This window comes from Neofelis nebulosa, chromosome 1 (assembly GCF_028018385.1).
Source record: "Neofelis nebulosa isolate mNeoNeb1 chromosome 1, mNeoNeb1.pri, whole genome shotgun sequence".
Taxonomy (NCBI): Eukaryota; Metazoa; Chordata; class Mammalia; order Carnivora; family Felidae; genus Neofelis; species Neofelis nebulosa.
The window spans coordinates 65,889,650-65,915,164 of record NC_080782.1 but is presented as its reverse complement, the minus strand read 5'-3'; the positions used below and the strand labels follow the sequence as shown (position 1 = coordinate 65,915,164).

Here is a 25,515-nt window from a genome sequence, read left to right as displayed (position 1 = left end):
TTGGCCTCTCCTGAGGGTTGGCAGCAGGTCAGAGAATGGAAAACCAGAAGCCACATTGCATTAAGTAATTCTTAAAAACAGAAGTCCTTAGGGCCAGGGTGAATGATGAGGCAACAGGTTCAACAGGCAAGCAGAAGCAGAGGCTTCCCTTTGATGTGGAGTGCCCATCTGTTCTCGCAGATCCAGAGCCTTCCTACCTTCCAGCTGCCTTTGTTAGGAGAGCTGCTGACATTTGACCCCTAACCCACGCTCAGGTAGGTTGGGAGCTGTAGTGTTGGGGCAGCGGGGTGGAGTGGGGTGGGGGCAGTGTCACCCAGGCTAGCTCAGGAAACTTTGAGATGAACTCCAGATAATGGCTGGGTCCCAGGAGCAGGTGATCTGGGCTTGTGAATCAGAAAGTCACATTCGGGAGCAACTGGGTAAGAGCACCACAGGCCAGGCACGTAGCTGTTCGTAAGAGAGCCCCACTCCTCTACTTCATCTGGTCTAATCCTGGCAGAAACCAGAGCAGATAAGCACTGTTGGCACTCTGCCTGGAGGATAGGCCAACGACCCTACCAGAGCACAGCTGTCAGCCACAAATGTGACGAGGCACACTCAAAGAGAACAGCTATATCCTACACAAGTATCAGAGGGGTGGTACTCTGGACCTTCAGCGCCCCCCGGTGGTGTCTCTTCTGGTGTACCACTGGGACCTGTCCGTTCTGGGAGTGGTCTTCAAAAGTTGCTCAAGTAGATATAGTTAGTTAAACTCTTTATTCAAGTTCACTGCCCTCACTGGAGACTTTGAAAATTGTATTACATAATGATACTCATTAGACCAAAGGCAGATCTTAATTAGAAAAGGATCCCCTACAACACTGCTGGTTCCAAAGGTAAATGTCAAGCACTGGAGAACCAGGAGTTCAAAGAACAGAGAAGTAGTTTTATAATCTTTCAATGTCAAAATGAAAATTTGTCGACAAAGTTTCAAAGGCTACTCTTTAAAAGCCAAGTCATTCCTTAAATATTTTAAGTAAAAGCAAACAAATCTTTTCTGCGAACATTAATCAGGATTTCAAATAACAGTGATTCTGTTGATATACCTACAGCCCAAGAGCATGGTAGGCCACTGTTCCAATAATCACACTTCTGGATTTGGGGGGTTCCCTCCCCACCCTCCCTCCCTGTGCCTTTTCTCACATAGGCCACAGCATGGAACTGAAACACACTGAGTAAATGTCAAATGAAATGAAGGCACATAATCTGTATTCTCAATTAAAAAGTAAACGGAGTTGGATATGACCTCTAAAAAAAAAAGTCCATTTGTGGCTACTGATTACTCAGTGGCCCCTGACAGACAAAAGGCTCCTTCTTTTGCCTGCACTGAAGAGAAGTGTCAATATACAGACAAACTGGCTGGTCACCGGAAACAGGAGAATCCTGGAGTGTGTACTGGAGAAAACCCAGAAATTCTGTCCAACTTTGCTTTAGCTGAGGAATCAGCAGGTCCAGAAAGGCTGAGTGAGGTATCCAAAGTCCCCCTATTGGCTGATCTGCTAATTCCCATTTCTTTTTGCCTGGATTTACATGATTCAAATTTCCTCTCCTAGAGTCACCATCTACACAGAAGGAGGTGTGTCCTTTTGACTTATCAGGCCAGGTGGTGGAGTTTAAGTTCATGTGGATTAATGTTAAGTATGATACTGAATACAGCTGTAAATGATAGGGGGAAGCTAGAGCTTTGTCTCCACTGACGTGTGGAGGTTATCACATTGCCTCACAATTCCAGCTATTTTCCTCAAAGACACAAGTTTTCCATGACAGTCATCTGGGGTTCTGATAACAGCACCTAGAAACAGAACCTAAAACTTTGGCCTGTTCCTTTTATAAATAAATAAATAAATAATTAAAACGCAGTTCTGAGGCCAACACCCTGCTCCAGTTGACAGTTGTCTCCCCAGGGACATGGGTTCCTCCCCCAGACTTCTGTAAACATGGGTGGGCATTGGCACAGTTAGTGCAAGAGCAGCAGCTTGTGTGTCCAGATTAGGGGGAAAAAAGCCTTTAGTTTTTTTTGATTGGGGGTGAATACCACTTGATCCTGTAGTCTGGCAGGCAGGCCTTGGCTTGCAGAAGCAGGAGGTTTCAGAAAGCTTGCTAGGATCTCCAGGTTCATTCTAGCACTTCTTACCTTCATGGCTGGAAAATGTATTTCCAAGTCAGAAAAAAAAAAAACAAAACCCATGGAAATCACCTCTCTTTAAAAATGATGGCCCCAGGGCCAGAGAGGCAGAGATAGCACAAGGCCGTGACCCAGCTGGGCAGAACTGGGGCTGCAGGACATTGTAGGCCTTGGAGCCACGGCTCACTGTGTACTGCCCAGAACCTGCCTGCATGAGAGGGGCGTGAAGTCTCCAGGAGGGAATGGTTCAGACTGGGAGTACTTCTGACACTATACTGGTTCTCAGTCACCATAACCTGCAGTGGTGAGAACTGAGCCCACTGAGCACCTTGCTTTACACATCAGAGAAGGAGGGTGCAGGCCTTCACTGGTGAAAATTGGATCCACTTCCAGCCTGGAGTGAGCCAGACACTATGCTCTTCCACTGTCTGCCCCACCTGCCTCCCCACTTCAGCCTCACGGCCACCTCACCAGGAAGGCCTCTGTGTGGTTCTTGGCCTTGCTCAGGCCCTGTTCTGGAGCGTGGGAGGAGAGAAGGGAAGAGTTGCCACACAGCTCCCGCCTCAGGCCCAGGCTGGCAATAGAGAAGCAGGAGTGGCAGAAGGGGGGTCTCCAGGGTTGGGTGCGTGAGCAGGTGGGGGCCAGCCTAGGAGAGAAGCTCCAAGAGCAGTCTCCAGATATGCACGGTGCCGGGGTCTTCAAAGCCAGGTCCTGCAGGGGCGATGCTGGCTGCCAAGAGGAACACCTCCCGCTGGCTATCGACAGCCTGCAGGCCCAGCTCCTGCTGCAGCTCCACCATGCTCATGGCCTCACTCAGGTCCTGGGAGGAGATGGAGAAGCTAGTTGGAACAGAGCTGACGGTTTCCCAGCACCCATGCTGTCATCCACGGAAAGAACTGTTTGGCTACCCGGGGAACACTGGGGCCTAAGTTCCCAGAAGTGGCCTCTGGGCCCCTTTGTCTAAACTCTTTTCCGTCTTTCCTTGGTACCAACCTCTTTTCATACCATCACCAGCCACTGTGGTAAGAGACGGCACTTCCTTTAAGCCAGGCATTGTAAGAGGCGCTTAGACTTATTTGATTCTCACAGTCTGCACTGAACTGCTGAGGAAATGGACTCAGGGAAGTGAAGGTATTTAGCTAAGGACACAGTGACAAAGCCAGGTTTCAAACCCAGGTTGGGCTGATAACCAAGGCTATACCCCTTCCAGGAATCCTAGCTCAGTTTCCTAAACTCAGTAGTGGGGAGATCTTACACTAGGGTCATTTCCAGACAAGGGCCTTATCTGCCCCAGACTCCTAGACACTGGCTGAGGAAAAAAGAAGCCACTGCAGAGCACGGCTGGTAAGGGTACATTTTAATTTCAGCCCTGGCCCCAAATTAATATAATTCTTGGAGAATTCATGGGACCTTAGGTGTTGTCTCCTGTAGGTTCTGTGTTGCCATAAATTATGAATAGAATGATGACATAATTCATCATCCAAACCAGGGTACTTCTGAGACTCAAAGTGGGCACTATTAATAATTATACCAGAACAACAGGCATAAATGGGGACCATCCCAGGAAAACCAGGACATATGGGCATATTTATAAATGATTGTCAAGTATTTCCTGACAGGCAAGGGAAACTGGGATCAAAGACATACAGCTTCTCTTCAAGACAGGTTGGGAACGTGTGCCACAGTTCTCAGGGACATGGGCCAGGCCACAGGAAAAATGACAGAACTCTGTACCGTGGCAAAGCTTAACTTGGTATGTACTGAGAAGGGCAGCTTAGGTCTGGCCAAAGGCCCAGGAGAGGTATAGTGTGGTTAAGAAGGATCTTTGAGGAAGATCTGAGTTCAAGTCCTGCCTTTGCCACATACCAGCTGTAACTCTGGGCATTGAGGGATAATAACAAGGCCAATCATAGGATTTTGCAGGATTTAAGTGAGGTCATGACTGTCAGGTGGTTAGCCTGGCACACTGTAGGCGCACTCATAATATTGTCATTTCAATCGGCTCAACTTACTACTTCCCAGCTTTACCTCTCAGATCTAGAGCTGGAAGTCACAAGGATATGGCAATGCAGAAAAGGCACAAGTTTTGGATTTAGACATCCCAGTTCCACTATTTTCAAGGTGTACAGCCTTGGGGAGATTACAAAACCTCAAGCTTCAGATTCCCAATTTGTAAAATGGGAATAGTATCTCATTCCTAGTAGGGTCAATTAGAAGCATAATATGAAATGCTCTTCAAAACCATACCTGACTGACATGTAGTGGATGCTTAATCATTATTTTTCTCATTTCTCCAGGATGGTGGGTGGCAGGGAGACAAAGAGGAAGGCAGATAGAGGACGAGGGTCAGGGATGAGGAAAAAGCACAGGATGAAAAGCACGGGACAGAATCTCAGCCAAGTGCTCCAGGTCATGGACCTGGGCCTGAATCTCTCTCCTGTGCTCCCTACCCCTGCCCAGGGATCAGTGGATCAAGTCCAACCGGCCTAAGCCAGCCTCCCATGGCTCTCACCTGCTTGTTGGCCACCACAACGACAGGCAGGTCAGGGTCCTTGTCCAGCAGCTTGTGCAGTTCCTGCCGGGCCCAAGGCAGCCGCAGCCGGTCAGCCGAGTCCACCAGGAACACCAGCACGTCTACTTCATTCACAAACTCCTTCCAGTAGAAGCGTAGGTTCTGACTGCCACCGACTGAGGAGAGGCCAGGGGCCAGCTCAGAGCCTCCCCAGGCCCCAGCTCTGTACATACAGCCTCAAGACCACCCCTCTTCTGGCTTCCCAAGGCTCCATCAGCCAGGGGCAAGGAAAAGACAACCTGTTCTGGAGCCAATCAGACCTGGTTAGCTCAGGCTCTGACAGCTAGGGCTCCCTGGGCAAGTCACTGCCTTCAAGCAGCAGCATTCTCCTCCTCACTGAACTTACCTACTAATAGGTTGTGGCAAAACCCAAGGTACCACACACAATGCACCTTTCACAGGACTGGCATACAAGGTGCTCATTAAATAGTACTCTCTAGTTCTTTTTCCTGGGCTGCTTCCTGCCAATTCCTAGCTTCCTCCCTGGCCAGTAATGGTGTGGTCAGAAGCCAGGACTCCCTGCCCAGCCTATGCACAGCCATTCTCCCTTCAGTGTCTCTTGTTCAGTCTGGTCACCCCATTTTCTTTCCTTGCAAACACCACACTCAGTCCTACCACCACATGGCTGCCCACACAGTACCCTGGGTTGCCTTCTTGTTCCTCTCTGTCCCTCTGCACAGTCCCCATTAGTCACACCACATCCTAGTGTTGCTGAATATATTTCTGATACTTGTGGACTCTATGCTCTTTGAGAGTTAGAGCTGTTTACATCTGGATCCCCCCCAAAGCCCTCAGCACAATGCCTGGCACATAGCAGGCACTCAACAAGTATTTACTGAGTGCTTACTAGGTGCCAAGCACTGATCTGGGTGCTGGGGATACAGAGGTGAGCAAGGCAGACAGGGCCCTGCTCTCAAGGAGCTCCCTCTGTAACCAAGACGGACATAGCAGTAACACATAAGCACATTTCAGAAAGGAAGGAAATCAAACAGAAAAAGTGAAAATGGCTGAGGGTGGCTTTGGATTGGGTCATCTGGGAAGGTCTCCCCGAGGAAGCAGCATATGAGCTGAGTCTGGACTAATGAAAAGGAGCTAGCTAAGGGAAGAGGCAGAGAAAAGCATTACAAGCAGAAGGAAGAGCAAACACACTGTGTTTGAGAAACAGAAGGCGGCCAGGATGGCTGAGGGAGGGAGGAAGAAGCCACAATCATCAAGGTTGGCCAGGGCTTGAACACACAGGGGCTGTAAGGCTACAGTGAGGCTGCTGGGGATCCCCTTAAGGGTTTTAAGCAAGCGTGACATGGGTGTCTGAAAGATACTGCTGGCTGACATTGGGGACAGAAGTGGAAGCAGAAAGACCAGCACAGGGGCTATTATAGTACTGGGATGATGGTGGCTTGGATCAAACAGGCAGTGGTGGAAGTGGGGGAAAGTGGACAGATGCAGAATCTACTGGAAAATAAAGCTGAAAGAACTAGCTAATAAAAGAGGTATACGAAGGGGGGGGGGGGGTCGGAAAGAGTCATCAAAGATCCACGAAGGGCCCATCCTTGGCTGGGCTCCAGGCCAGGCATTGGAGACCACAGCCATGTGAGTGTTGTGGGAAGGGAAAACTCTAGGACTTGAATGGGAGATCTGAATTTGAATCCAGGAGTGACCCTATCAAACCTGGATTGTAACCAGTCAGACTCTTGGGTAACATGAAAACACCAAACCCCTTCTTCCAGGGATGGGGAAAATCTTGTTTAAAGAACCAAATTCCAGGTGGATATCAATGTTTGCCACAATCAGGGAGGAAAGATATAGCCAGGACAGGCCAGCAAGCAAGTGCCTGAGACCAGAAGAACTGGGCCCATTCAGGCCAACAGGTAGGCCCTCAGAGTCTGATCTCACTACATTAACGCTTAACTAAACCTACCCAATCTTTATGGCCTGAGTCCTGTGGCTGGCAAGAAGTCCATTTGTCCCTCCCCTCCAAGTCTGTAGCTAGACACACGCGGCTAAGTACTGCTGTCCTCTCAATACCCCCTCTGCCAACCCTCTCCTGGGATCCCAAGAAGCCTAACACTGAGGATAGGCGCTGCCCAGACCCCCTCTGATCACTCACTCAACAAGCTCTCCCAGGTATCTGCTTGAGGCTGGGCCCTAGGGGCCAGACTGGATCAGACCCATCTGTGTCCCAGATGCTTAGTTACGGACACAGCCTGGTATGTGGCAAAAGCTAGCTCAGAGGAAGAGCCCTTAACCTAGCCTGGGAGTCAGAGATGGCTTCACAGGATATCATATTTGACCTAAATCTTGAAGGTGTAGCAGTTTATCAAGGGAAGAAGGGCTTTCCAGACTGAGGGAACAGTGCAAAGGGCAGAAGAAAATAGCAAGCATCCTTCAGAAACAAGCAATGTAGCATGGTACTTAACATCAAGAGCTTAGAGTCAGAGTCTGCATTAGCAGACTGGCAAGCTGGGTGAGCCAGGATAAATTATTTAACTTGTTGAGCCTCCCTTTCCTCATGCATGTAACAAGGATAATGACTGTTTCCAGTTTGTTGGAATTGTTGGGAGGATTTCATTACATAATAATGCCTGTCAAGTGCTTGGCATACAGGAAACGTTAGCTTTTGATATCTCAGTGTTAGGCATGTGAGCTTCAGTAGGGGTGAGGGACAGGCAGTGACCAAGCTGGAGTTGTCTGATCATGAACGGCCCATTGCTTCAGAAGACAGAGCTTGGACCATATTTGTGCCCCAGAGAGGCAGGGGAAGAATGTCATACAGGGACGTGTCCTGCTTAGATATGCATGCTGGAGCCACCCCCAGGCAAAGATCCCCCGCTAGGGTCCAGCTGAGGTGATGGGGAGATGGGGGGGGGGGGGGGGGCGGGGGGGGGCGGGGGGGGGTCTGCTCACTCTCTAGCAGGTCCACCTCGAAGTCCTTGGTGGGCAGCCGCACAGAATTGAAGCCCCAGGTGGGAATGTGGCCTTCCAGCGGTGGCTTCCCAGACAGCACGCGCAGGAACGTGCTCTTCCCTGAGCCATCCAGCCCCAGCACCAGCACCTCACGCTGCTCCAACTCCTCCAGCGCCGGCTCTTCGTCCTCCTCGTCTTCAGGCTGTGGAGCACAGGTCAGGTTGCGGCCGGCACCCTCCCTCCGGACCCTCCCTAAAAGAAGACCGAAGACACCAAAGCGTCCATCCCGCTCCCCACCCGTCAACGGGCAGGCAGGCATGGTCTGGTGCAGTGAGACCAGCGCTGCCTTTGGAGTCCTGAATCCCAAACCCTATTCTCCTGGCTTTTCCTGAGTGACCTCGGTGAAATTCCTTCTCGCGAAGTCTCAGACTCCTCAGACTGGCAATCCCCGCGACCCAGGATCGTAGGTACCACGGACAGGGAAAAACTCTCAATTCGGCCAGTGGCCGGGAAGGGGGCGGAGGCCTCTCCCAGCATGCCCCAGGCCGCGGGCTGTGCGTACTGCGCAGGCGCCCGGCGAGCGCGGGCTGGACAGGGCGCGGGCCCGACATCACTCCGGGGCCGCGCCCACGGAGCTCTGGCGCCCACGAGGAAGCCCGGGTCTCGCGGCAGCACAGGGCGGTGCCAAACACTCCCTGAAATGCCCACCCATCTCCCGGTTCCGGGACTCACGACTGCCTGGCTGCCCGCCGCGCGCCCTTTCGCGAGGGGCTAGCGGGCTGTGGCGCCAAGTCCCGGACCCAGGCGCTTCCGGCCTCGCGGGGCCGCGTCACACCCCTCAGCTGCACGTGCGGAGATACAGACCCCGGCCCGGCACTCACTTCCCACTCGTCCCACTCAGGGAGGCGGGGAGGCTCCGCGCCCCACCAGGCCTCGTTCCGGTCCCAGCGCCGCTCCCGTCCGCGCCCGAAGTAGGCCTTCCAGAGGATGAAGAGTACTGAGCCCAGCACGGCCGCGGCGCCGCCCAGCGCCAGCACCAAGGGGCTCAGCGGCCGCGGAGCCATCGGACCGGGCGAAGGGCGCGGGTGCGGGCTGCACAGGCCGAACCAGCCGGCCCGCGGAAGATGGCCCCGCTGCGACTGCCGCGGCCGCGCCCACCCACCCAACCCCGGCCCCGCACTACAAGGTCCACAATGCACCACTGCTGTCAGCGACAGGCGGCCCGCGCCGGGGCAGTGGGAGTGGGCTAGCCGACCAGAGCGCGGGGACCTGCCGCCCCCCCTGCAAGGTGCGGTGTGGAGCGAGAGGCTGTACCTGTGCGTAATGGGAGACGGTGATATTGGCATTTCCCGAGCACTTACTATATGCCTAGTGGTCAGTTGACCGCTGTTCTCGGTTACTCTGTAAAGCAGGGCTTCCTAGAAGGAAAAACCGAGGCCCCAGGTCGCATTGTAGTGCATTGGTAGAGACTGCACTCAAACCCAAAAGGTGTTTTCTGGGCATCCCTCAAGACCTCGGGGAACAAATTAAGACAAGTCACAAGGCTACGGGGTATCAGGTTATGGAGTGTCAGAGGCGGGACTGCAGCCTGGATCCCAGACGCTTGGTACTCTACCTTCCGTTGGCTGCTTCTCAGACCCCAGGGGTTCTGCTCTCTTGGGGTCTTGGGCATGCTAACAAAGCAGGCAGGATCAGAAGGCAGTGTTTAGATCTCCTAATCACCTAGTCTTTTGTGACTTCCAGTGACTGCCAAGGTTTCCAGGTGTAGCAGGAGAAACATCCTGAGGTACTTCAAAGAAGTACTCCATGAGGGGCTGCACGGTGAATAGGTGTCTTTATTGTAAGCAACCCCAAGCCATCTAGTTGACCCAGACGGACTAGGGACTCTTGTAGTCACTCACAGATATGCTCAGATCTCTCTTGTTTGGGAAACTGTCCTCCCTCACTGGCTACCTCCTCTCCTTTCTATCACAGCCCTACTTCTGGATAATATGCGTTTCCTATTCCACGCCCCGCCCACTCAGAGAAACTTCTCTCACCTGGGTCTCTAACAAATCCCTCTTTATTAAATCTGTTGGTAACATCTTAGCTCTTATTTTGCTCGATCTCCTTGCACCATTTAACGCTGTTAAATGGTGTCTTAGCAGAGATGCCATTCAAAACCTGGCCAGGGTGCCAGCTCACTCCTTGAGGGATCACCTCCTTGGTAAAACAGGAGTGCAAAGTTCCCAAAGAGAAAAGTTAGCATCAGTGAATTTAACCAGAACTTTGCGGTCAGAAAAAAAAAAAAAAAAATTTAGGTTTCTTTTTTTGTTTTTTTTCTTCCTCAGCTGGAGTTCAGTCACCCTGTTTTGTCACAGTTTCTGCCTGAAAATTTTTCTGTCACTCCACTTGAGGATGTTGACCAGGCCTTTGTCATCTTGGGGTCTGATGTGCTCAGTCTGACTGAAGCCCAGAGGTCACACTTAAATATTTGCAGAATTGAATGAATTGCATGTGCTCCTCCCTTGGCTTCTATGATACATTTTTTTTTTTCTTGATCTTTTCCCTCCTCTCTGACCAATCCTTTTCAATCTCCTTTTACCTGGCATTGGCTGCCATTAGCTGAAACTAACTGGAGATTTGGCAAGGAAATTTTGGAAATGGAATTGTCAGGAGTTAGATACAGAGCAGGGCAGGTGAAGGGTGAGGAATGGAGCCATAAGTAAACAGGCATATGACCAGCACAGTCCACCTCTTTGCATCCAGTTTTACTCTTATATCCATTTTAAACTTTGTGCTTCCGCTTACATGATATAATATCCATCATAAAAATAGTCACCCTTGGGGCGCCTGGGTGGCGCAGTCGGTTAAGCGTCCGACTTCAGCCAGGTCACGATCTCGCGGTCCGTGAGTTCGAGCCCCGCGTCAGGCTCTGGGCTGATGGCTCGGAGCCTGGAGCCTGTTTCCGATTCTGTGTCTCCCTCTCTCTCTGCCCCTCCCCCGTTCATGCTCTGTCTCTCTCTGTCCCAAAAATAAATAAAAAACGTTGAAAAAAATTTTCAAAAAAAAAAAAATAGTCACCCTTTACCTTCTGAAAAAAGGGAAGACAAAATCCCAGTAGTCAATATATCCATCTCTGAGTGATGTTAATTCCTCTTCAATCATAATCCCATCTGGATATTCTACAATTAAAGATTAAATTCTTTAAAAAAATTTTTTTTAATGTTTATTTTTGAGACAGAGGGAGACAGAGCATGAGTGGCAAGGGGCAGAGAGAGAGAGAGGGAGACAGAGAATCTGAAGCAGGCTACAGGCTCTAAGCTGTCAGCACAGAGCCCAACATGGGGCTCAAACCCACGAACATGAGATCATGACCTGAGCTGAAGTTGGACGTTTAACCGACTCAGCCACCCAGGCACCCCTAAAGATTAAATTCTAAACATAAACACTGCCAACTTTCCTTACACAGTCCAACTTCCATTTTGCTACACAATAGTCTTAACAAAACAAAAGCTGACAATGTCATCTTTAGCTTAAAATTCCTTAGTGGCTCCCCATCTCTACCAGGATAAGTACTACATGTCTCTGATGATGGTGCAAGAAGGGCAGCAGGGAACTGACATTTAATGATCACCTACTATATATCAGGCTTTGTTCTGGTGTAAAGTGTACTGCTATGCAAACATTTGTCTGTCTTCATCTCCTGAGAATTGTTTCCCTAATGATTGAATTAACTGGAAACCTACCATGTTTATATGATTCTTGGCACAAATAATTAGTCCCAGGGTAATGACTTGGATCAAGCTGGACGAAGAAGATCCTTTCGTGAGATTCTTAAATTTGGTAAGCAGAGTGTTGAGATCAATCTGTCTTGGGTGGATAAAGATGTAAAACTTATCAGCTATAGGCAGCCATCTCCCCCACCTGTAAGGAAGAAGGCTTCAGGTCAAAGAGATTGAGGTAGAGCAGGAAAAACAAAGAAAGAAGGTAGAGCTGGAATCCTGGTGCCATTTGCATTCTTGTGCACTTTTGTTCCTAAAGTCCAGGGTATATTTGTGTTCACCCCTTTTATAGCTTCCTTCCTTCCTTCCTTCCTTCCTTCCTTCCTTCCTTCCCTCTTTCCTTCCATCCTTTTTTTTTTTTTTTCTTCATCACTATCTGGGGAACCACAGTATGCCTGCCCAATCCACAGGAAGTAGTCACAAACAACATAGCATACAATGAGGGGACCTACTATACAGTGAGAGGCAGGACCCTTGACCAAAGGGTCCACTCATTATATCATACACCATATCATTCAGAAGTAGCCAGCTTCAGACAACACTGGCTTAACCTTCTGCCTTTCAGTTATACCTTTGTTATGCTTTTAAGGCAATTTTCTGAAACTGATCTTCATACTTGCTTATTTCGTCCTTGGGTATATCCACTCTGCTATTCACCACAGCCTTTGAGGGATTTATTTAATCTACAACATTTTTCACATCAGGTTCTGTAGTTGGTTTTTCTTTATGATTTCTTGTTTCCCCCTTCATGTTTCCAAAGTCCTCTCTTTTCTTTTTTAGAATAATACTTAAAATGCTTATTTTCAGTTGTTGCCCTGCCTAGTCTATTAACTCTGGTGTGTCTGGATAAGATAGTCCTGTATGTTGTCTTTCTCTGGTTGGGTGTGTGCCCCTCAGACCTCTCTTATCTGTCCCTGTGAGCTCCTCTTTCCTTGGGGCCAGGAGAGGCCTGGAGACTAAAATGCCTAGGGGAGGTGGCATAGTCCAAGTGTAGCTTGAAGTATTCCTGGTGAGTTGGGAAGGAGGCTCTCTGGTGTATAGTCTACACCCCTAGTTGGTATAATCCTGAGCAGACAACTGCATCCCTGGAGAACCTCTCTATAACTCTCTTGGCCCAGGTAAGACTCTTACTAGAAGTTGCCGCCTCTGATCGCTTTAACTTGGTGCTTGGGTACAGGGAGAGGGAAGAGGAGTGGTGGAAGAGAGGCTGCTAAGGTGCAGGCTGGTTCACTACACTGTAGTTAGTTCTTGAGGTAGAGCAGGTGCCTACCCAGCCACCCAGCCAGTGTCTTCTCAACCTGCAGTAATGGTGATAGGGCTGGCCAAGGTCTCCCCAGGGCCACGGGGGGGGGGGGGGGGGGGGAGAAGAAGGGGTACATCTGTCCGAAACCCAACAGGGCCTGATTCCCTTAGAGCTCTGGCCTCTTCTGTAATGGGTTGCCATTGTTTACACCCAAGCCCAGCTCTCTTCTGATGGCCACAGGGCTGGTTTCTCTGATCTGCCAGCTTCCCTTTGGCTCTCAGGTATCCCTGACCTGGGGCTGCCTTGTGCTATCTGCCATCTGGCCAGCTTATCTCCATCTCATAAAAGAGGAAACAAGCTTAGAGGGAGGAAGTGGTTTACCCAAGAACATATATTGAATAACCAAGGCAGCTATGACTTGAACCAGGTCTGTGTGTCTTGAAAACCATGCTTTTGATATCTTGTTTCTCCCTGTATAGATCCAGGAATCTAGGTCCACTCGTTTTATCCAACTTTTCTTTTGAAAAAGAAGGGAAACTCAAAGGATTGGTTCTGAAGTTTTTCACATGTGTCCTCAGTTGGATTTTAGGATGTTTCAATTTCACAGACATAGATGAGCTCTGGAGTTGTTCATCATTTTAATTAATCGACTCTTAATGTTTTTAAATTTTAAAATTATTAAATATGACAAACATGTTCAGATACCCATGTATTGACCAAAATTTGAGAGTTAGCATTTTGCTTTATTCTCTTTTTTTATTAAAAATATTTTTCAGGGGGGCGCCTGGGTGGCGCAGTCGGTTAAGCGTCCGACTTCAGCCAGGTCACGATCTCGCGGTCCGTGAGTTCGAGCCCCGCGTCGGGCTCTGGGCTGATGGCTTGGAGCCTGGAGCCTGTTTCCGATTCTGCGTCTCCTTCTCTCTCTGCCCCTCCCCCGTTCATGCTCTGTCTCTCTCTGTCCCAAAAATAAATAAAAAACGTTGAAAAAAAAATTTAAAAAAAAAATTTTTCAGGGACATCAGGGTGGCTCAGTCAGTTGAACATCTGACTCTTGATTTCTGCTCAGGTCATGATCCCAGGGTCATGGTATCGAGCCCTGCATTGGGCTCTGTGCTGAATGTGGAGCCTGCTTGGGATTCTCTCTCTCTCTCTCTCTCTCTCTCTCTCTCTCTCTCTCTCTCTGTGTCTCTCCCCCCCGCTCATGCATGCTCTCTCTCTCTAAAAAAAAAAAAATTCAAACATAACTAGGATGCTATTCCTATCTCCAGGTATAACCATTATCCTGAAGTTGATGTGTATCATTCCCATTTATGTTTTTATACTTTTATTATGTACGTATCAAAACTTTTTTTTGAATTTTAATAATGTGCATAAATGGTGATGTGGCATGGTCTGATTGGATAGGGGGCCAAGGCATGGGTGGTGAAAGAATACACCCAAGGCAGAACAAAAGAGATAAAAGTTTATTGAATACACTGCAAAAGAGCAGCAGGCAGGACAGCAAAGGAGAGACTGTCTGCCAGGAGGTGGTGGTAAAGGGCTATAGGTATAGGGCAGAGTGAGGAAGTATGGAACCTATGGAATTTTCCCTTTTTTGGTGATCTTAAGAATTATGTGTGGTTGTAATTGGTCAGAGCCTATGGCTATTTCCAGGTGGGTCACTTGATAAACCTTTTTGCGTCAGCTTGGTGGTCACTGTGGACACTTTTGCCTTGTTCAAGTTTCTAATGCTCGAGCCTGTTGCCTAAAAAGTGTCCTCTACAGGTAACATACTGTTATCTTTTTTTATCCAACTTGACGTTTTTGAGATTAATCCATGTCATACATGGAGATCTAGTTTCATTTCTAATGCTGTGTAGTATTCCCTTGCATGAATATATCACAGTTTACTTTTTTTTTTTAAATGTTTATTTTTGAGAGAGAGAGACAGAGGGCAAGGGGGGAGGGGCAGAGAGATAGAGACACACAGAATCCAAAGCAGGCTCCGAGCTGCCAGCACAAGAGCCTGACGTGGGGCTCCAACTCACACTCTGTTGAGATCATGACCTGAGCCAAAGTCAGCCGCTTAATGGACTGAGCCACCCAGGCGCCCCCACGGTTTACTTTTTTATTCTTCTGTTGTTGAAATGGTTGGACTGACTACACATTTTTGCTCTCACAAACAGTGATGCAATGAAGGTTGTTATATGCATCTCCTTGAGCACATTTGTGAGGGATGTATGTGTGAAGTATTTCCTGGGAGTGAAATTCCTGAGTCATTCTATTTGTGCATCTTCAAAGTTAATACTGCCAAATTGCTCTCCCAAATGGTTGTCCTAATTTTTAATCCATTCCAAAAACATATTAAATCTCTATTTCCCCATATCCTTGCCAACATATGGTATTATCAAACTTAAATTTTTTTGCAAATCTGATGGAAATGAGCTTCTATTTCCTTGTTTATTGGTGTTTTTCCCATTGGAGTGAGGCTGAGCAACTTTCTTTTTAAAAAAAAATTTTTTTTAACGTTTTATTTATTTTTGAGACAGAGACAGAGCATGAACGGGGGAGGGGCAGAGAGAGAGGGAGACACAGAATCGGAAGCAGGCTCCAGGCTCTGAGCCATCAGCCCAGAGCCCGACGCAGGGCTCGAACTCACGAACTGCCAGATCGTGACCTGAGCTGAAGTCGTGAAAAGAACAGCTTTAAATCCAAATGACAGCCCTGCCTTAGTTTAAAGCTAAGTTCTCTTTTCTGCTTATTATGGATCTTTGATAAGAAATACAATTGCTGAGAAGTCTATTGTGAAACCTTTCCTGAATGTAGTCTGATATGTAATAGAATAAGTGATTGTACACAAACTAACCGGCATTTCTCGCTTCTGTAAACCTGCTTACTTAACACATTCCTCCCCTACCCCCTTCCCCCTTCCCTCTTTTCCTCCCGCCACAAGTAACAGACAAAGCCTTCCCGCCAAAGGACAGACAAAGGACGCCCAATCAGAGAACAACAAATGTCCTTACTTTAAAACCAACTAATCAGGCCCCTCATAATTTGAAACCTCCCCTGTGCTATTTGTCTCTGTCTATAAAAACGCTGTACCAACCCTGATCAGGGCCTCTCAGCGTCACTGGCGACGAGTGCGCAGAGGTCCAGGTTCGAACCTGCAATAAATGACCCTTGCCGCTTGGCTTTGACTTACGACTCTGGTGGTCTCTTGCGGGGGGGCTCGCGACCTCGGGCATTACAGTCGGACGCTCAACCGACTGAGCCACCCAGGCGCCCCAGCAACTTTCTATATGTTTATTCACCAATCAGTTTTCTTCTGTGTTTGTTCATATCCTTTTACCATTTGTTTAATTGGCAATTTGGATGAATATCAGTTTATAACCAGTCCCTTATATTAGAAGGTAGGTGCCCTGAGGGCAAGGACTGAGTCACCCAGCACTTAGCACAATCCCTGTCCCTTCAATATTCATCAACCCTTTGTTGAGTGGGTGCTGATTGCATCTACTGTGTGCTGACATCTATTCTTTCTGTCATCTCCCCCTTTTCCTATGGGAATGCCTCTTCCATCCCAGTCATGAGATTCCTAGGGAAGCTAACATTTTCTAATGTAGCATGCTCCTGGCCACAGATGGTTGGCTGCAGTGGGAGGGAGCACTGACCCAAGCCAGGGCAAGTGTTTGAGGCTTTCATACTGCATTTGAGAAATAGCTATACTCTTGGCAGAAGTAAAGCTGGAGAGATATCAGCATTCATGTTCCCTACAGACACAGAGAGAATGAAGATAACGTGAAAAGATGAGAAAATTAGAACTTCTGGTTTCAGGTATTCAAGAGGGATTTCTGTGAGTTAAGCGGGCGGACTGGAGTTGATAAAGTTTTAGAGTGGTGGCGGGGGGGTCCAGAGCTGACAGCCAAGAGAGAATTCTTGAAGACATCTTTGGTGCAAAAAAGTGATTTTATTAAAGCACAGGAACAGGACCCATGGGCAGAAAGAGCTGCACTGGGGTTATGAAGAGTGACTGGTTATATACTATGGAGTTGGGGGAGGTAAAGACAAAAGGGAGGCAGGCCTCCAGAAAGACTTTGATACACTAAAGAGGACTCTTGGGGCGCCTGGGTGGCGCAGTCGGTTAAGCGTCCGACTTCAGCCAGGTCACGATCTCGTGGTCTGTGAGTTCGAGCCCCGCATCAGGCTCTGGACTGATGGCTCGGAGCCTGGAGCCTGTTTCCGATTCTGTGTCTCCCTCTCTCTCTGCCCCTCCCCCGTTCATGCTCTGTCTCTCTCTGTCCCAAAAATAAATAAAAAACGTTGAAAAAAAAATAAAAAAAAAAATAAAGAGGACTCTTAAAATACTGGAGACCTTGCTATTGTCAAACGAAGGTGGTTTTCCCTCTAGTAATGCATTAGCATTATGACAGTAGGGGTTCCTAGAGAAATGTTATACTCTGTATTTGCCTCAAGTGTTTGTCAATGGGCTGCAGTTATAAAGAAATTTAATTTTCCCTGCCATTTCCTTCTTGCCTTTGTTCTCCACATCACTATGGAGGGGAGGGTGATATTAAGGGCTCCAGGAAACCGAGTCTATAGGTTTCTGGAGATTAGGCTATTGAAATGAATGCCTTTTTCTTGTAATTTACTAAGATATTTGTAAACTGATGGAGACTCATGCCCTCATGACTGTGATCTCTGTCAGTTTCCTATTTGTTTCCTTTCCTTTGTTCTTGGGCATCCAGGAGTGCCTGAGGAATCACACATATCCCACCTAGGGGTTGGGAGTGGGGGTGCTAGCTTGTGCTTTGCCCTCAACTTGCCTTATGGTCCCTTGTCCGATCCCCCCTAATCAGTTTTGACTTTTAAATCTTTAAAGTTGCTGAAGGTGGAGAGTCTCATCTTCTATAGCTTCTTCCTGCTAAATAGCGGTATAGAGATGTCCCTACCTGTGGGTCAACATTGGTCAGTCCGGGGATGTATAGGAGAGTTATGAAAGGTGGAAGCAACTGAATTCAAGGTGGACAATGAGTATGAATCTCCTTGAGTAGAAAAGATCATCTGTTGGCTTGAAGTTATTGTAGTGATGGAGTCTTAGCATCAGGTGGAGAGACATGGGAGAAAACAGCAAAACATAATTAGAGTAAGAAGAAAGAAACCCCAATAAAAGTCCTTGGTAGTTGACAAAAATTTTCCAGTCTAGATGTTTAACCAATCATTAAAGGAAAGAGAGGGATTTTTAAAAGTGTCAATTTGAGTATTCATGTTGCTTTGAAATCCAGAAATATTCGTGTGGTAATCTGGAATGTGTACACAGCATTGTTTTTTTTTGTTTTTTTTGTTTTTTTTTTTACTTTGAAAACTGTGCATCTCAAAGCAAACTTTATTTGTTCAATTATTTTTAACAACAGCGTTTTATGATAAATACACTGATTTTTCAAGGAAACTCATCTTAATTTTTTTTTTTTTAATAGGCCTGTATTCACCTAAAAAAATTTTCCCCCAGCTCTGATCAGATTATTTTGATTTGGGAAGAAAATACCATTTTGACAGCATGAAATGCAAAGTTTAAGTTTTTTAAAACATCCCAGTACAGAATTTTAAAAACTATTAATGGAAAATAGGTTAAGGACATTAAGTGCACAACACTAATTATTGGCCACCTAGTGGTATTCGGTTTCTTCCCTAGTTCTCCCAAGGGAAACTTAAATTCAGTCTTCAGCAGAATGCTCTTTAAAGCAAAATGAGAGCGTTGTTTACATTGTTTTTAGATCTTGCTGTTCCTAATTTTATTCTGAAACTCAGTTTTACCCCAAACCTTAATTAACATATTAACTTTGTAATGCACAGTTGTATGCAGTTTAGCAAGCAGTAATATACTAGCAGGCTCTATTCACCCAGAGTTCAGGGTAAATAGGATTGATCACACCCATTTAAAAACAAATCTCACGGGGCGCCTGGGTGGCTCAGTCAGTTGAGCGGCCGACTTCGGCTCAGGTCATGATCTCACGGTCCGTGAGTTCTAGCCCCGTGTCGGGCTCTGTGCTGACAGCTCAGAGCCTGGAGCCTGTTTCAGATTCTGTGTCTCCCTGTCTCTGGCCCTCCCCTGTTCATGCTCTGTCTCTCCCTGTCTCAAAAATAAATAAACGTTAAAAAAAATTTAAAAAACCCCAAATCTCACATTTGCCAATGTGTGATTTCCATCTAAGTTCTGACAATGAAATATATGGATATATATCTATATACCTTATCTTAATTTTCAAAGATAGGCAAAGGAGTTCTTCACAGCTTAGCTTTGCCTGACTGAAGCTGACGATTTTGTAACTCCATAGCCAGGCCCATGTTGTCAGTGATTTTCAATTTGCCTTGAAAGAATGCCGACTGAGGATTCATTTTACCAGGCGTTAAAGCCAGTAAGCCGAGTCAGCCATTGCGATTGTGCAGTCACAATCTAGTTAGGAAGCACTGACCTTTGCCATTCTTCACATCCACCAGCGAGGTGGCTTCTTTACCCCCAGGGCCATCCTTCACCTTGAAGACAAAAAACCCACCAGTTTTCTTCAAGTTCCCTTCGTCTTCAAATTTCTTCTCAATCTCCTTAAAGACAAGATTTGCCTTAAATCCATCAAATGCAGAGCTGGTTGGAGCAGCCTCGATTTGATGAGTTCTGAAAGAACTGGCAGCTTCAGGAAAACCCATCTTGTAGAGCGTCTACACAGCATTGTTTTTATGAGAGCACAAGTTCCACCTTGTGCAGCAGTTAAAACATCTAATGCCATTCTCTTTTGTAGAACTATGTAGAGAGCAAATTCCTCTTCTAGAGGTCCCCAAGATATCCTGAGGCTCCTGCACCTGCCAGGAAATGACATTCTTTTTTTTTTTTAATTTTTTTTTCAACGTTTATTTATTTTTGGGACAGAGAGAGACAGAGCATGAACGGGGGAGGGGCAGAGAGAGAGGGAGACGCAGAATAGGAAACAGGCTCCAGGCTCTGAGCCATCAGCCTAGAGCCTGACGCGGGGCTCGAACTCACGGACCGTGAGATCGTGACCTGGCTAAAGTTGGACGCTTAACCGACTGCGCCACCCAGGCGCCCCGGAAATGACATTCTTTATACACCTGATAAAGCTGCTGGGAACTCTCTAAGCAAGGTATCAGGCCAACATTTCCAGCAGGCTTTCCCAGTGTCTGCCAGCACTGCCAGTGAGATTTTTAGATGTCAGGCTTGAAGCCTCTCAGAGGGGAGTACTTCTACTACTCCTACCCCTACTTCTACTACTACTACTTCTCAGAGGAGAGTAGGAACTGGCAGCAGGAATCAGATGGGTCTTTTTGGTTTGTAATTCAAATGTCTTTGGTGATCCTTTTGAATGACCCATTATAAGAAGGAATTATCAGTATAAATTGGGAAAAGGAGAATGAAGAAGAAAGGTGCAACCATCACAAGAGAAGCTTGAGGTCTTCCACAGGTTTCAAGAATAAGAAAGCACATTAGTTGGCTCATCGGTTTCCTGTGAAGGAGGTACAGTTTTTATTCTGGGTATATGAGCCCGTGAAGAATGCCCCTCTGACTTTATTGCAGTGGAAGTACACAATATGACCCCAGTAGGGGTCCTCCCGTTTTGGAATGAAATCCCCTGCTGTATTAGACTTTCGCCCAGGCCTCCTGGATTTTTATGGGGTAGGTTTCTAGTAACTGTCAAATCAGGTTTAGGGAGGATATGGTTTGTATATTCACTTAGAGATTTATGAATTAACCCAGCCTCAAGTGAATAATTTAATAAAGTGCTATAGTCTTTATCTATTGATAGGTTTACAGTGAGAAAAGTCTTTTTATATACAATTGTTGGGGAAATCCATCCCACTAAAATATATATATATATATATATATATATATATATATATATATATGGCCATGGGGTCCTGTTATTATTCCCATATATATGGCCATGGGGTCCTGTTATTATTCCCACAAAATAACAAACAAGATTGTCCATACCTGTGCTATTGTGACAATTCTTCTGAAGTTTACCTCACGTTGTTCAACTTAGGCAAACAACAAACAGGTAAAGAAATCAGAACTAGAGGGGCGCCTGGGTGGCGCAGTCGGTTAAGCGTCCGACTTCAGCCAGGTCACGATCTCGCAGTCCGTGAGTTCGAGCTCCGCGTCAGGCTCTGGGCTGATGACTCGGAGCCTGGAGCCTGTTTCCGATTCTGTGTCTCCCTCTCTCTCTGCCCCTCCCTCGTTCATGCTCTGTCTCTCTCTGTCCCAAAAATAAATAAAAAACGTTGAAAAAAAAAATTAAAAAAAAAAAATTAAAAAAAAAATAAAAAAAGAAATCAGAACTAGAATTTAACATCCATAAAGGTGCATTATTGAAACATAATTTTTGTAATAATCCTCATTTCCAGAGATAGCCAAATCAAGACTAATTTGCTTGTAAAACAAGTCCAGTTTTAATAAATTTGACCTAATTAATTACATAAGCTCAGCAAGAACAGCGACTGATCATATAAATCCTTTATAATTTGCTTTGCTAGAACTTTTTGTAAGGAATCTCTAGGTTGAACTTTTAGGCCTCTCCAGGCCAGAAGCCAGCCATATACTTGCCATCAGACGTGCCTGCAATACTTAGAGAGTTGGGCAAGTTCCTCTTCTAGAGGTCCCCAAGATATCCTGAGGTTTCTGCACCTGCCAGCAAGTGACATTCTTTATTCACCTGATAAGGCTGCTGGGAACTCTGTAAGCAAGGCATCAGGCCAACATTTCCAACGGGCTTTGTTGGCTTCATGCTTTATAAAGTCAACCTTAGTTCCTTAAAGCTGTTTGGTTATTTCTGAGTCTATGCATGATTCTCAAATATGACCTTCCAGTCAAAGCCTAGTAAAATAACCAATGGTGTCCTGTTACAAAGAGAACAGATTCTTATATAACTCATGCAAATAACTGTAATTGCCATGAAAAAGAACACTTACTGGGAGTCTGAATTTCAGAGGGTTCAGGTAGAGAGAAAGGTTAAAAGCTTCAGTTTGTTTCCCAATGAATACCTTATCCTATTTTTGTATATCATGGATATCTTACGAGAAAGTTTCCTTAATCGGGAAGAGCAAACAGAGAACCAGCAATTGTTTAAAACAAGAGTCATAAAAACTGTAATTTTCCTCAGTTTATTTTGTACCATGTTCCTAATTTTTGTTCAGTTTGAATGATGTCTTTTGGTTCTGTAAATTCTTACCCATTTTAGTATTAATGTTAAAGATTTCAGATACCTGTGTTTGTCCTAAAAGTCCTTCTTATAAATCTTGAAGATAAAAGACGTTTTGTAAGAGCATCAGAACAATAAGTGACAAAAGACTAAAAAGTGGACATGGCTAACAGTCTGATGAGAGTTCATTTTGATGCAATTGACAAGGAAATTTGGTTATTTCTGTGACACATAACACTTTGATAATCAGAATATCAAGTGTCAACCTTATCACCAAAACATATTAAAATTTTAGGAATTTCGTGTATATTTGAAGAGTTATAGCATTTACCCAAGCAATAAAACCTAAACTTAACCATTATTTGTTTGACAGTGTTTGCATAGTAACTTAACATAACAAATAAAAAGGCCTAACTGGTCAAAAAGACTTCATTTACAATTTAAATCTTGGAAGTTTGTTAAAACCTTAGAAAGTTATAAAGCACATCCTAAATAGGATTATAGATCATTACAAATCTTAAAAACTTTAAATTATTTATTTAACCAAGATGGCAATAAGAGATTTCAAAAACAAACATGTAGGGTTATATAGTTGTTAGCAAAACTTAGGTCCTTTAACATTGAGAAGTTTTAACTTTAAGTTGTCAAAGACCTGATAAAGACAAAACATAAGCTTTCATTTTCCCAGCAGACGAAAGAGAAAAAACCGTTTGCATATATATATTTACTATATGTATTATATATTACATATAATATAGAATTATAGATTTATTTATATATCATATAAATATATATTATATATTAAATTTAATATATATATTTATCAAGAGCAGAACAATCCAAGAAAACTTTGTCTTTTGAATAGAGAAAAGCAGAATTTTAACCTTATACCAGTGTAGTTTAAAAAAACATTTTTTTAATGTTTATTTATTTTTGAGAGAGAGACAGAGTGTGAGTGGGGGAGGAGCAGAGAGAGAGGGAGACACAGAGTCCAAAGCAGGCTCCAAGCTCTGAGCTGTCAGCACAGGGCCTGATGCTGGGCTCAAACCCACAAACTGTGAGATCGTGACCTGAGCCAAAGTCAGATGCTTAACCAACTGAGCCACCCAGGCACCTCAATACCAGTGTACTTTTAAAATCCATTAATTTCACCTAGTCCATTCTAACCACATATAAAATTCCTTTCCAAAGATTTCCTTTCATGAACCTTCTACAACTTTCCTTTGCCTTCAGATTTTGTCCCAAGCCATTTCTCTTCAAACGACCAATCTCATGTAGAACAAAATTACTTTCTTTTACGTTCAACAAAATTATATTTCCATTTACTATATCTTATACATCTTCTACTTTTTTTTTACATACAGAGTTGTTTACCTTATTTCCATCAGTCTTAACTACATTTAGCAGAATTTTAACTCTTAGGAACCTTAGTCTCCAGTGAAAACTAAGTAGTAACCAATTGTGAACTGTTAAAGCAGAATTTTTTTAGATGACAAATTTATGAACCAGTTAAGCACAAAGCATTTGCGCATATTTTGGGTCTGTTGGTAAAGGCCCAAATAGCCTTAGTTTCTCTGCAATAAGAAGTCAAAAGCACAAATCTACATTGAATAATTAATATTTTAGCATTCCATTCTATTTGGAAAAGACCTATATGTCCAATGAATTCAGTCCCACTTACCAGGCAAGCAAAACTTAAAAAAAAATTTTTTTTCAACGTTTTTTGTTTATTTTTGGGACAGAGAGAGACAGAGCATGAACGGGGGAGGGGCAGAGAGAGAGGGAGACACAGAATCGGAAACAGGCTCCAGGCTCGAGCCATCAGCCCAGAGCCCGACGCGGGGCTCGAACTCACGGACCGCGAGATCGTGACCTGGCTGAAGTCGGATGCTCAACCGACTGTGCCACCCAGGCGCCCCCAGGCAAGCAAAACTTTTAAGTTTCAGATTACCAAAGACTTTGAAAGCTATCTTAACAATTACCCATGAAAACTTTGAGACAGGCAAAATTAACCATTATTTTAAGTCATCTTTTCACTAACAAATTGGAACGGAGATAACATGAGCTTTTGTGACCTTCAGCAAACCTAGATAGAATAAGTTCCGTATTTAATGCTGATAACTGTAAAAACATGTCTATCTTAATTAAATCAACAAACTCAATTTAAATACCAAATATGTTCTACCTGTGTCCACTTAAAAGTCAGTCAATTGTTCCCCATTGTCAGTTTTTACCTGGGAATCTGAAGTGGGCGGTCCAAGGGGGTGCTCTTCACTCTTTGACATTGATGATGGGAGTAGGAGCCAATGGTGCCAGAGACACCGAGGATGGTATAGAAGCCAGTTTTGTAGGCTGCATCCAAGGTGGTGCAGAAACAGGAGTGGGAGGGGAAGGCAGAAGGGGCAAGGTGCCAGCAGAAGGCAGAGAAGGAGGATTCCCGGTTTTTTGTTTTTTTTTTTTAATTTTTTTTTTTTTTAACGTTTATTGATTTTTGAGACAGAGAGAGACAGAGCATGAACGGGGGAGGGTCAGAGAGAGGGAGACACAGAATCTGAAACAGGCCCCAGGCTCTGAGCTGTCAGCACAGAGCCCGACGCAGGGCTCGAACTCACGGACCGCGAGATCACGACCTGAGCCGAAGTCGGACGCTTAACCGACCGAGCCACCCAGGCGCCCCGAGGATTCCCGGTTTTAAACATTGTCAGCTGGGACAGAGGAACAGACGCCAGATTTTTGTTTTGTTTGTTTTGCTTTGTTTTCTACCAACTAGTGGAATTAGGCTGTCCATGTCAGGCTGGAAAAGACAGGGAATTTCCTGAAACAAATGGAGTTTTAACAGCTGTTTGGGAATATTAAAGTTCCCATCCTGACTAACCACAGTTGGCTCCAATTATCATAGCCATTAACCTAGGAAATGAGTGAGGGAGAAACCCTCACATTAATTAGAAGAAGGAACAGTAAGAGAGGGTCAGTGTCCCCTTCGTTAGGGATGGCTTGTGTTTCCTCCAGCGACTGTGTTCTATCAGGAGGAAGTCTGTTTAGACAATTATCATCCAATATATGTCTGGGGGAGTTTACTAACCAAATACATTTGGGCAAAAACATTCTGCAAGAGTCCCTTAGGTCCAGAGCCTCAAAGGCCTGGACCTAGGGTAGCTTGTGCTTTGCCCTCAGCTTGCCTTATGGTCTTTTATCAGAGTTTGTCTCCTTTTTTTCTTAATGTTTATTTATTTATTTTGAGAGAGAGATAGAGAGTGAGCAGGGGAGGGGCATATAGAGAGAGAGAGAGAGACAGAGAATCCCAAGCAGGCTTTGCCTGTCAGCACGGAGGCTGATGTGGGGCTCAAACTCACGAACCATGAGATCATGACTTGAGCCAAAATTAAGAGTAGGACGCCTAACAGACTGAGCCATCCAGGTGCCCCAGAGTTTCTCTCCTTTTAACTAAATGAATTCTGACTAAAGCACTTTACATTTGGGTTTTTCCCATTTTTTTTTTCTTTCAAAAATTTTCAAATCTGCAGAAGAAAATTTAAGCAGAGCTTAATGAACACTTGTAAATCCTTCATCTAGAGTCACCACCTGTTAACATTTTGCTTTATTGTTTTATCTGTTTATCTCTCTCTTTGTGTATATTCAGACAGATACACACGCACAAATACACACAAATTCTTTGAGATTTAGTT

The 25,515-nt window shown here is 45.5% G+C and overlaps 1 protein-coding gene and 1 pseudogene across 1 annotated transcript; both read right to left on the bottom strand.

Annotated features, from left to right (window-relative positions):
* Positions 1-737: 737 nt before the first annotated feature.
* On the bottom strand, positions 738-8,780 carry ARL10 (ADP ribosylation factor like GTPase 10). Its single transcript, XM_058724041.1, has 4 exons — positions 8,522-8,780; positions 7,641-7,842; positions 4,677-4,852; positions 738-2,984 (listed from the first exon to the last, which is right to left on the bottom strand). Exons 1-4 carry the CDS (start codon positions 8,702-8,704, stop codon positions 2,811-2,813), a joined length of 735 nt encoding a protein of 244 aa, XP_058580024.1. The 5' UTR covers positions 8,705-8,780; the 3' UTR covers positions 738-2,810.
* A 10,034-nt stretch (positions 8,781-18,814) lies between these two features.
* Positions 18,815-19,322, bottom strand: LOC131510495 (sterol carrier protein 2-like; annotated as a pseudogene).
* Positions 19,323-25,515: the final 6,193 nt, after the last annotated feature.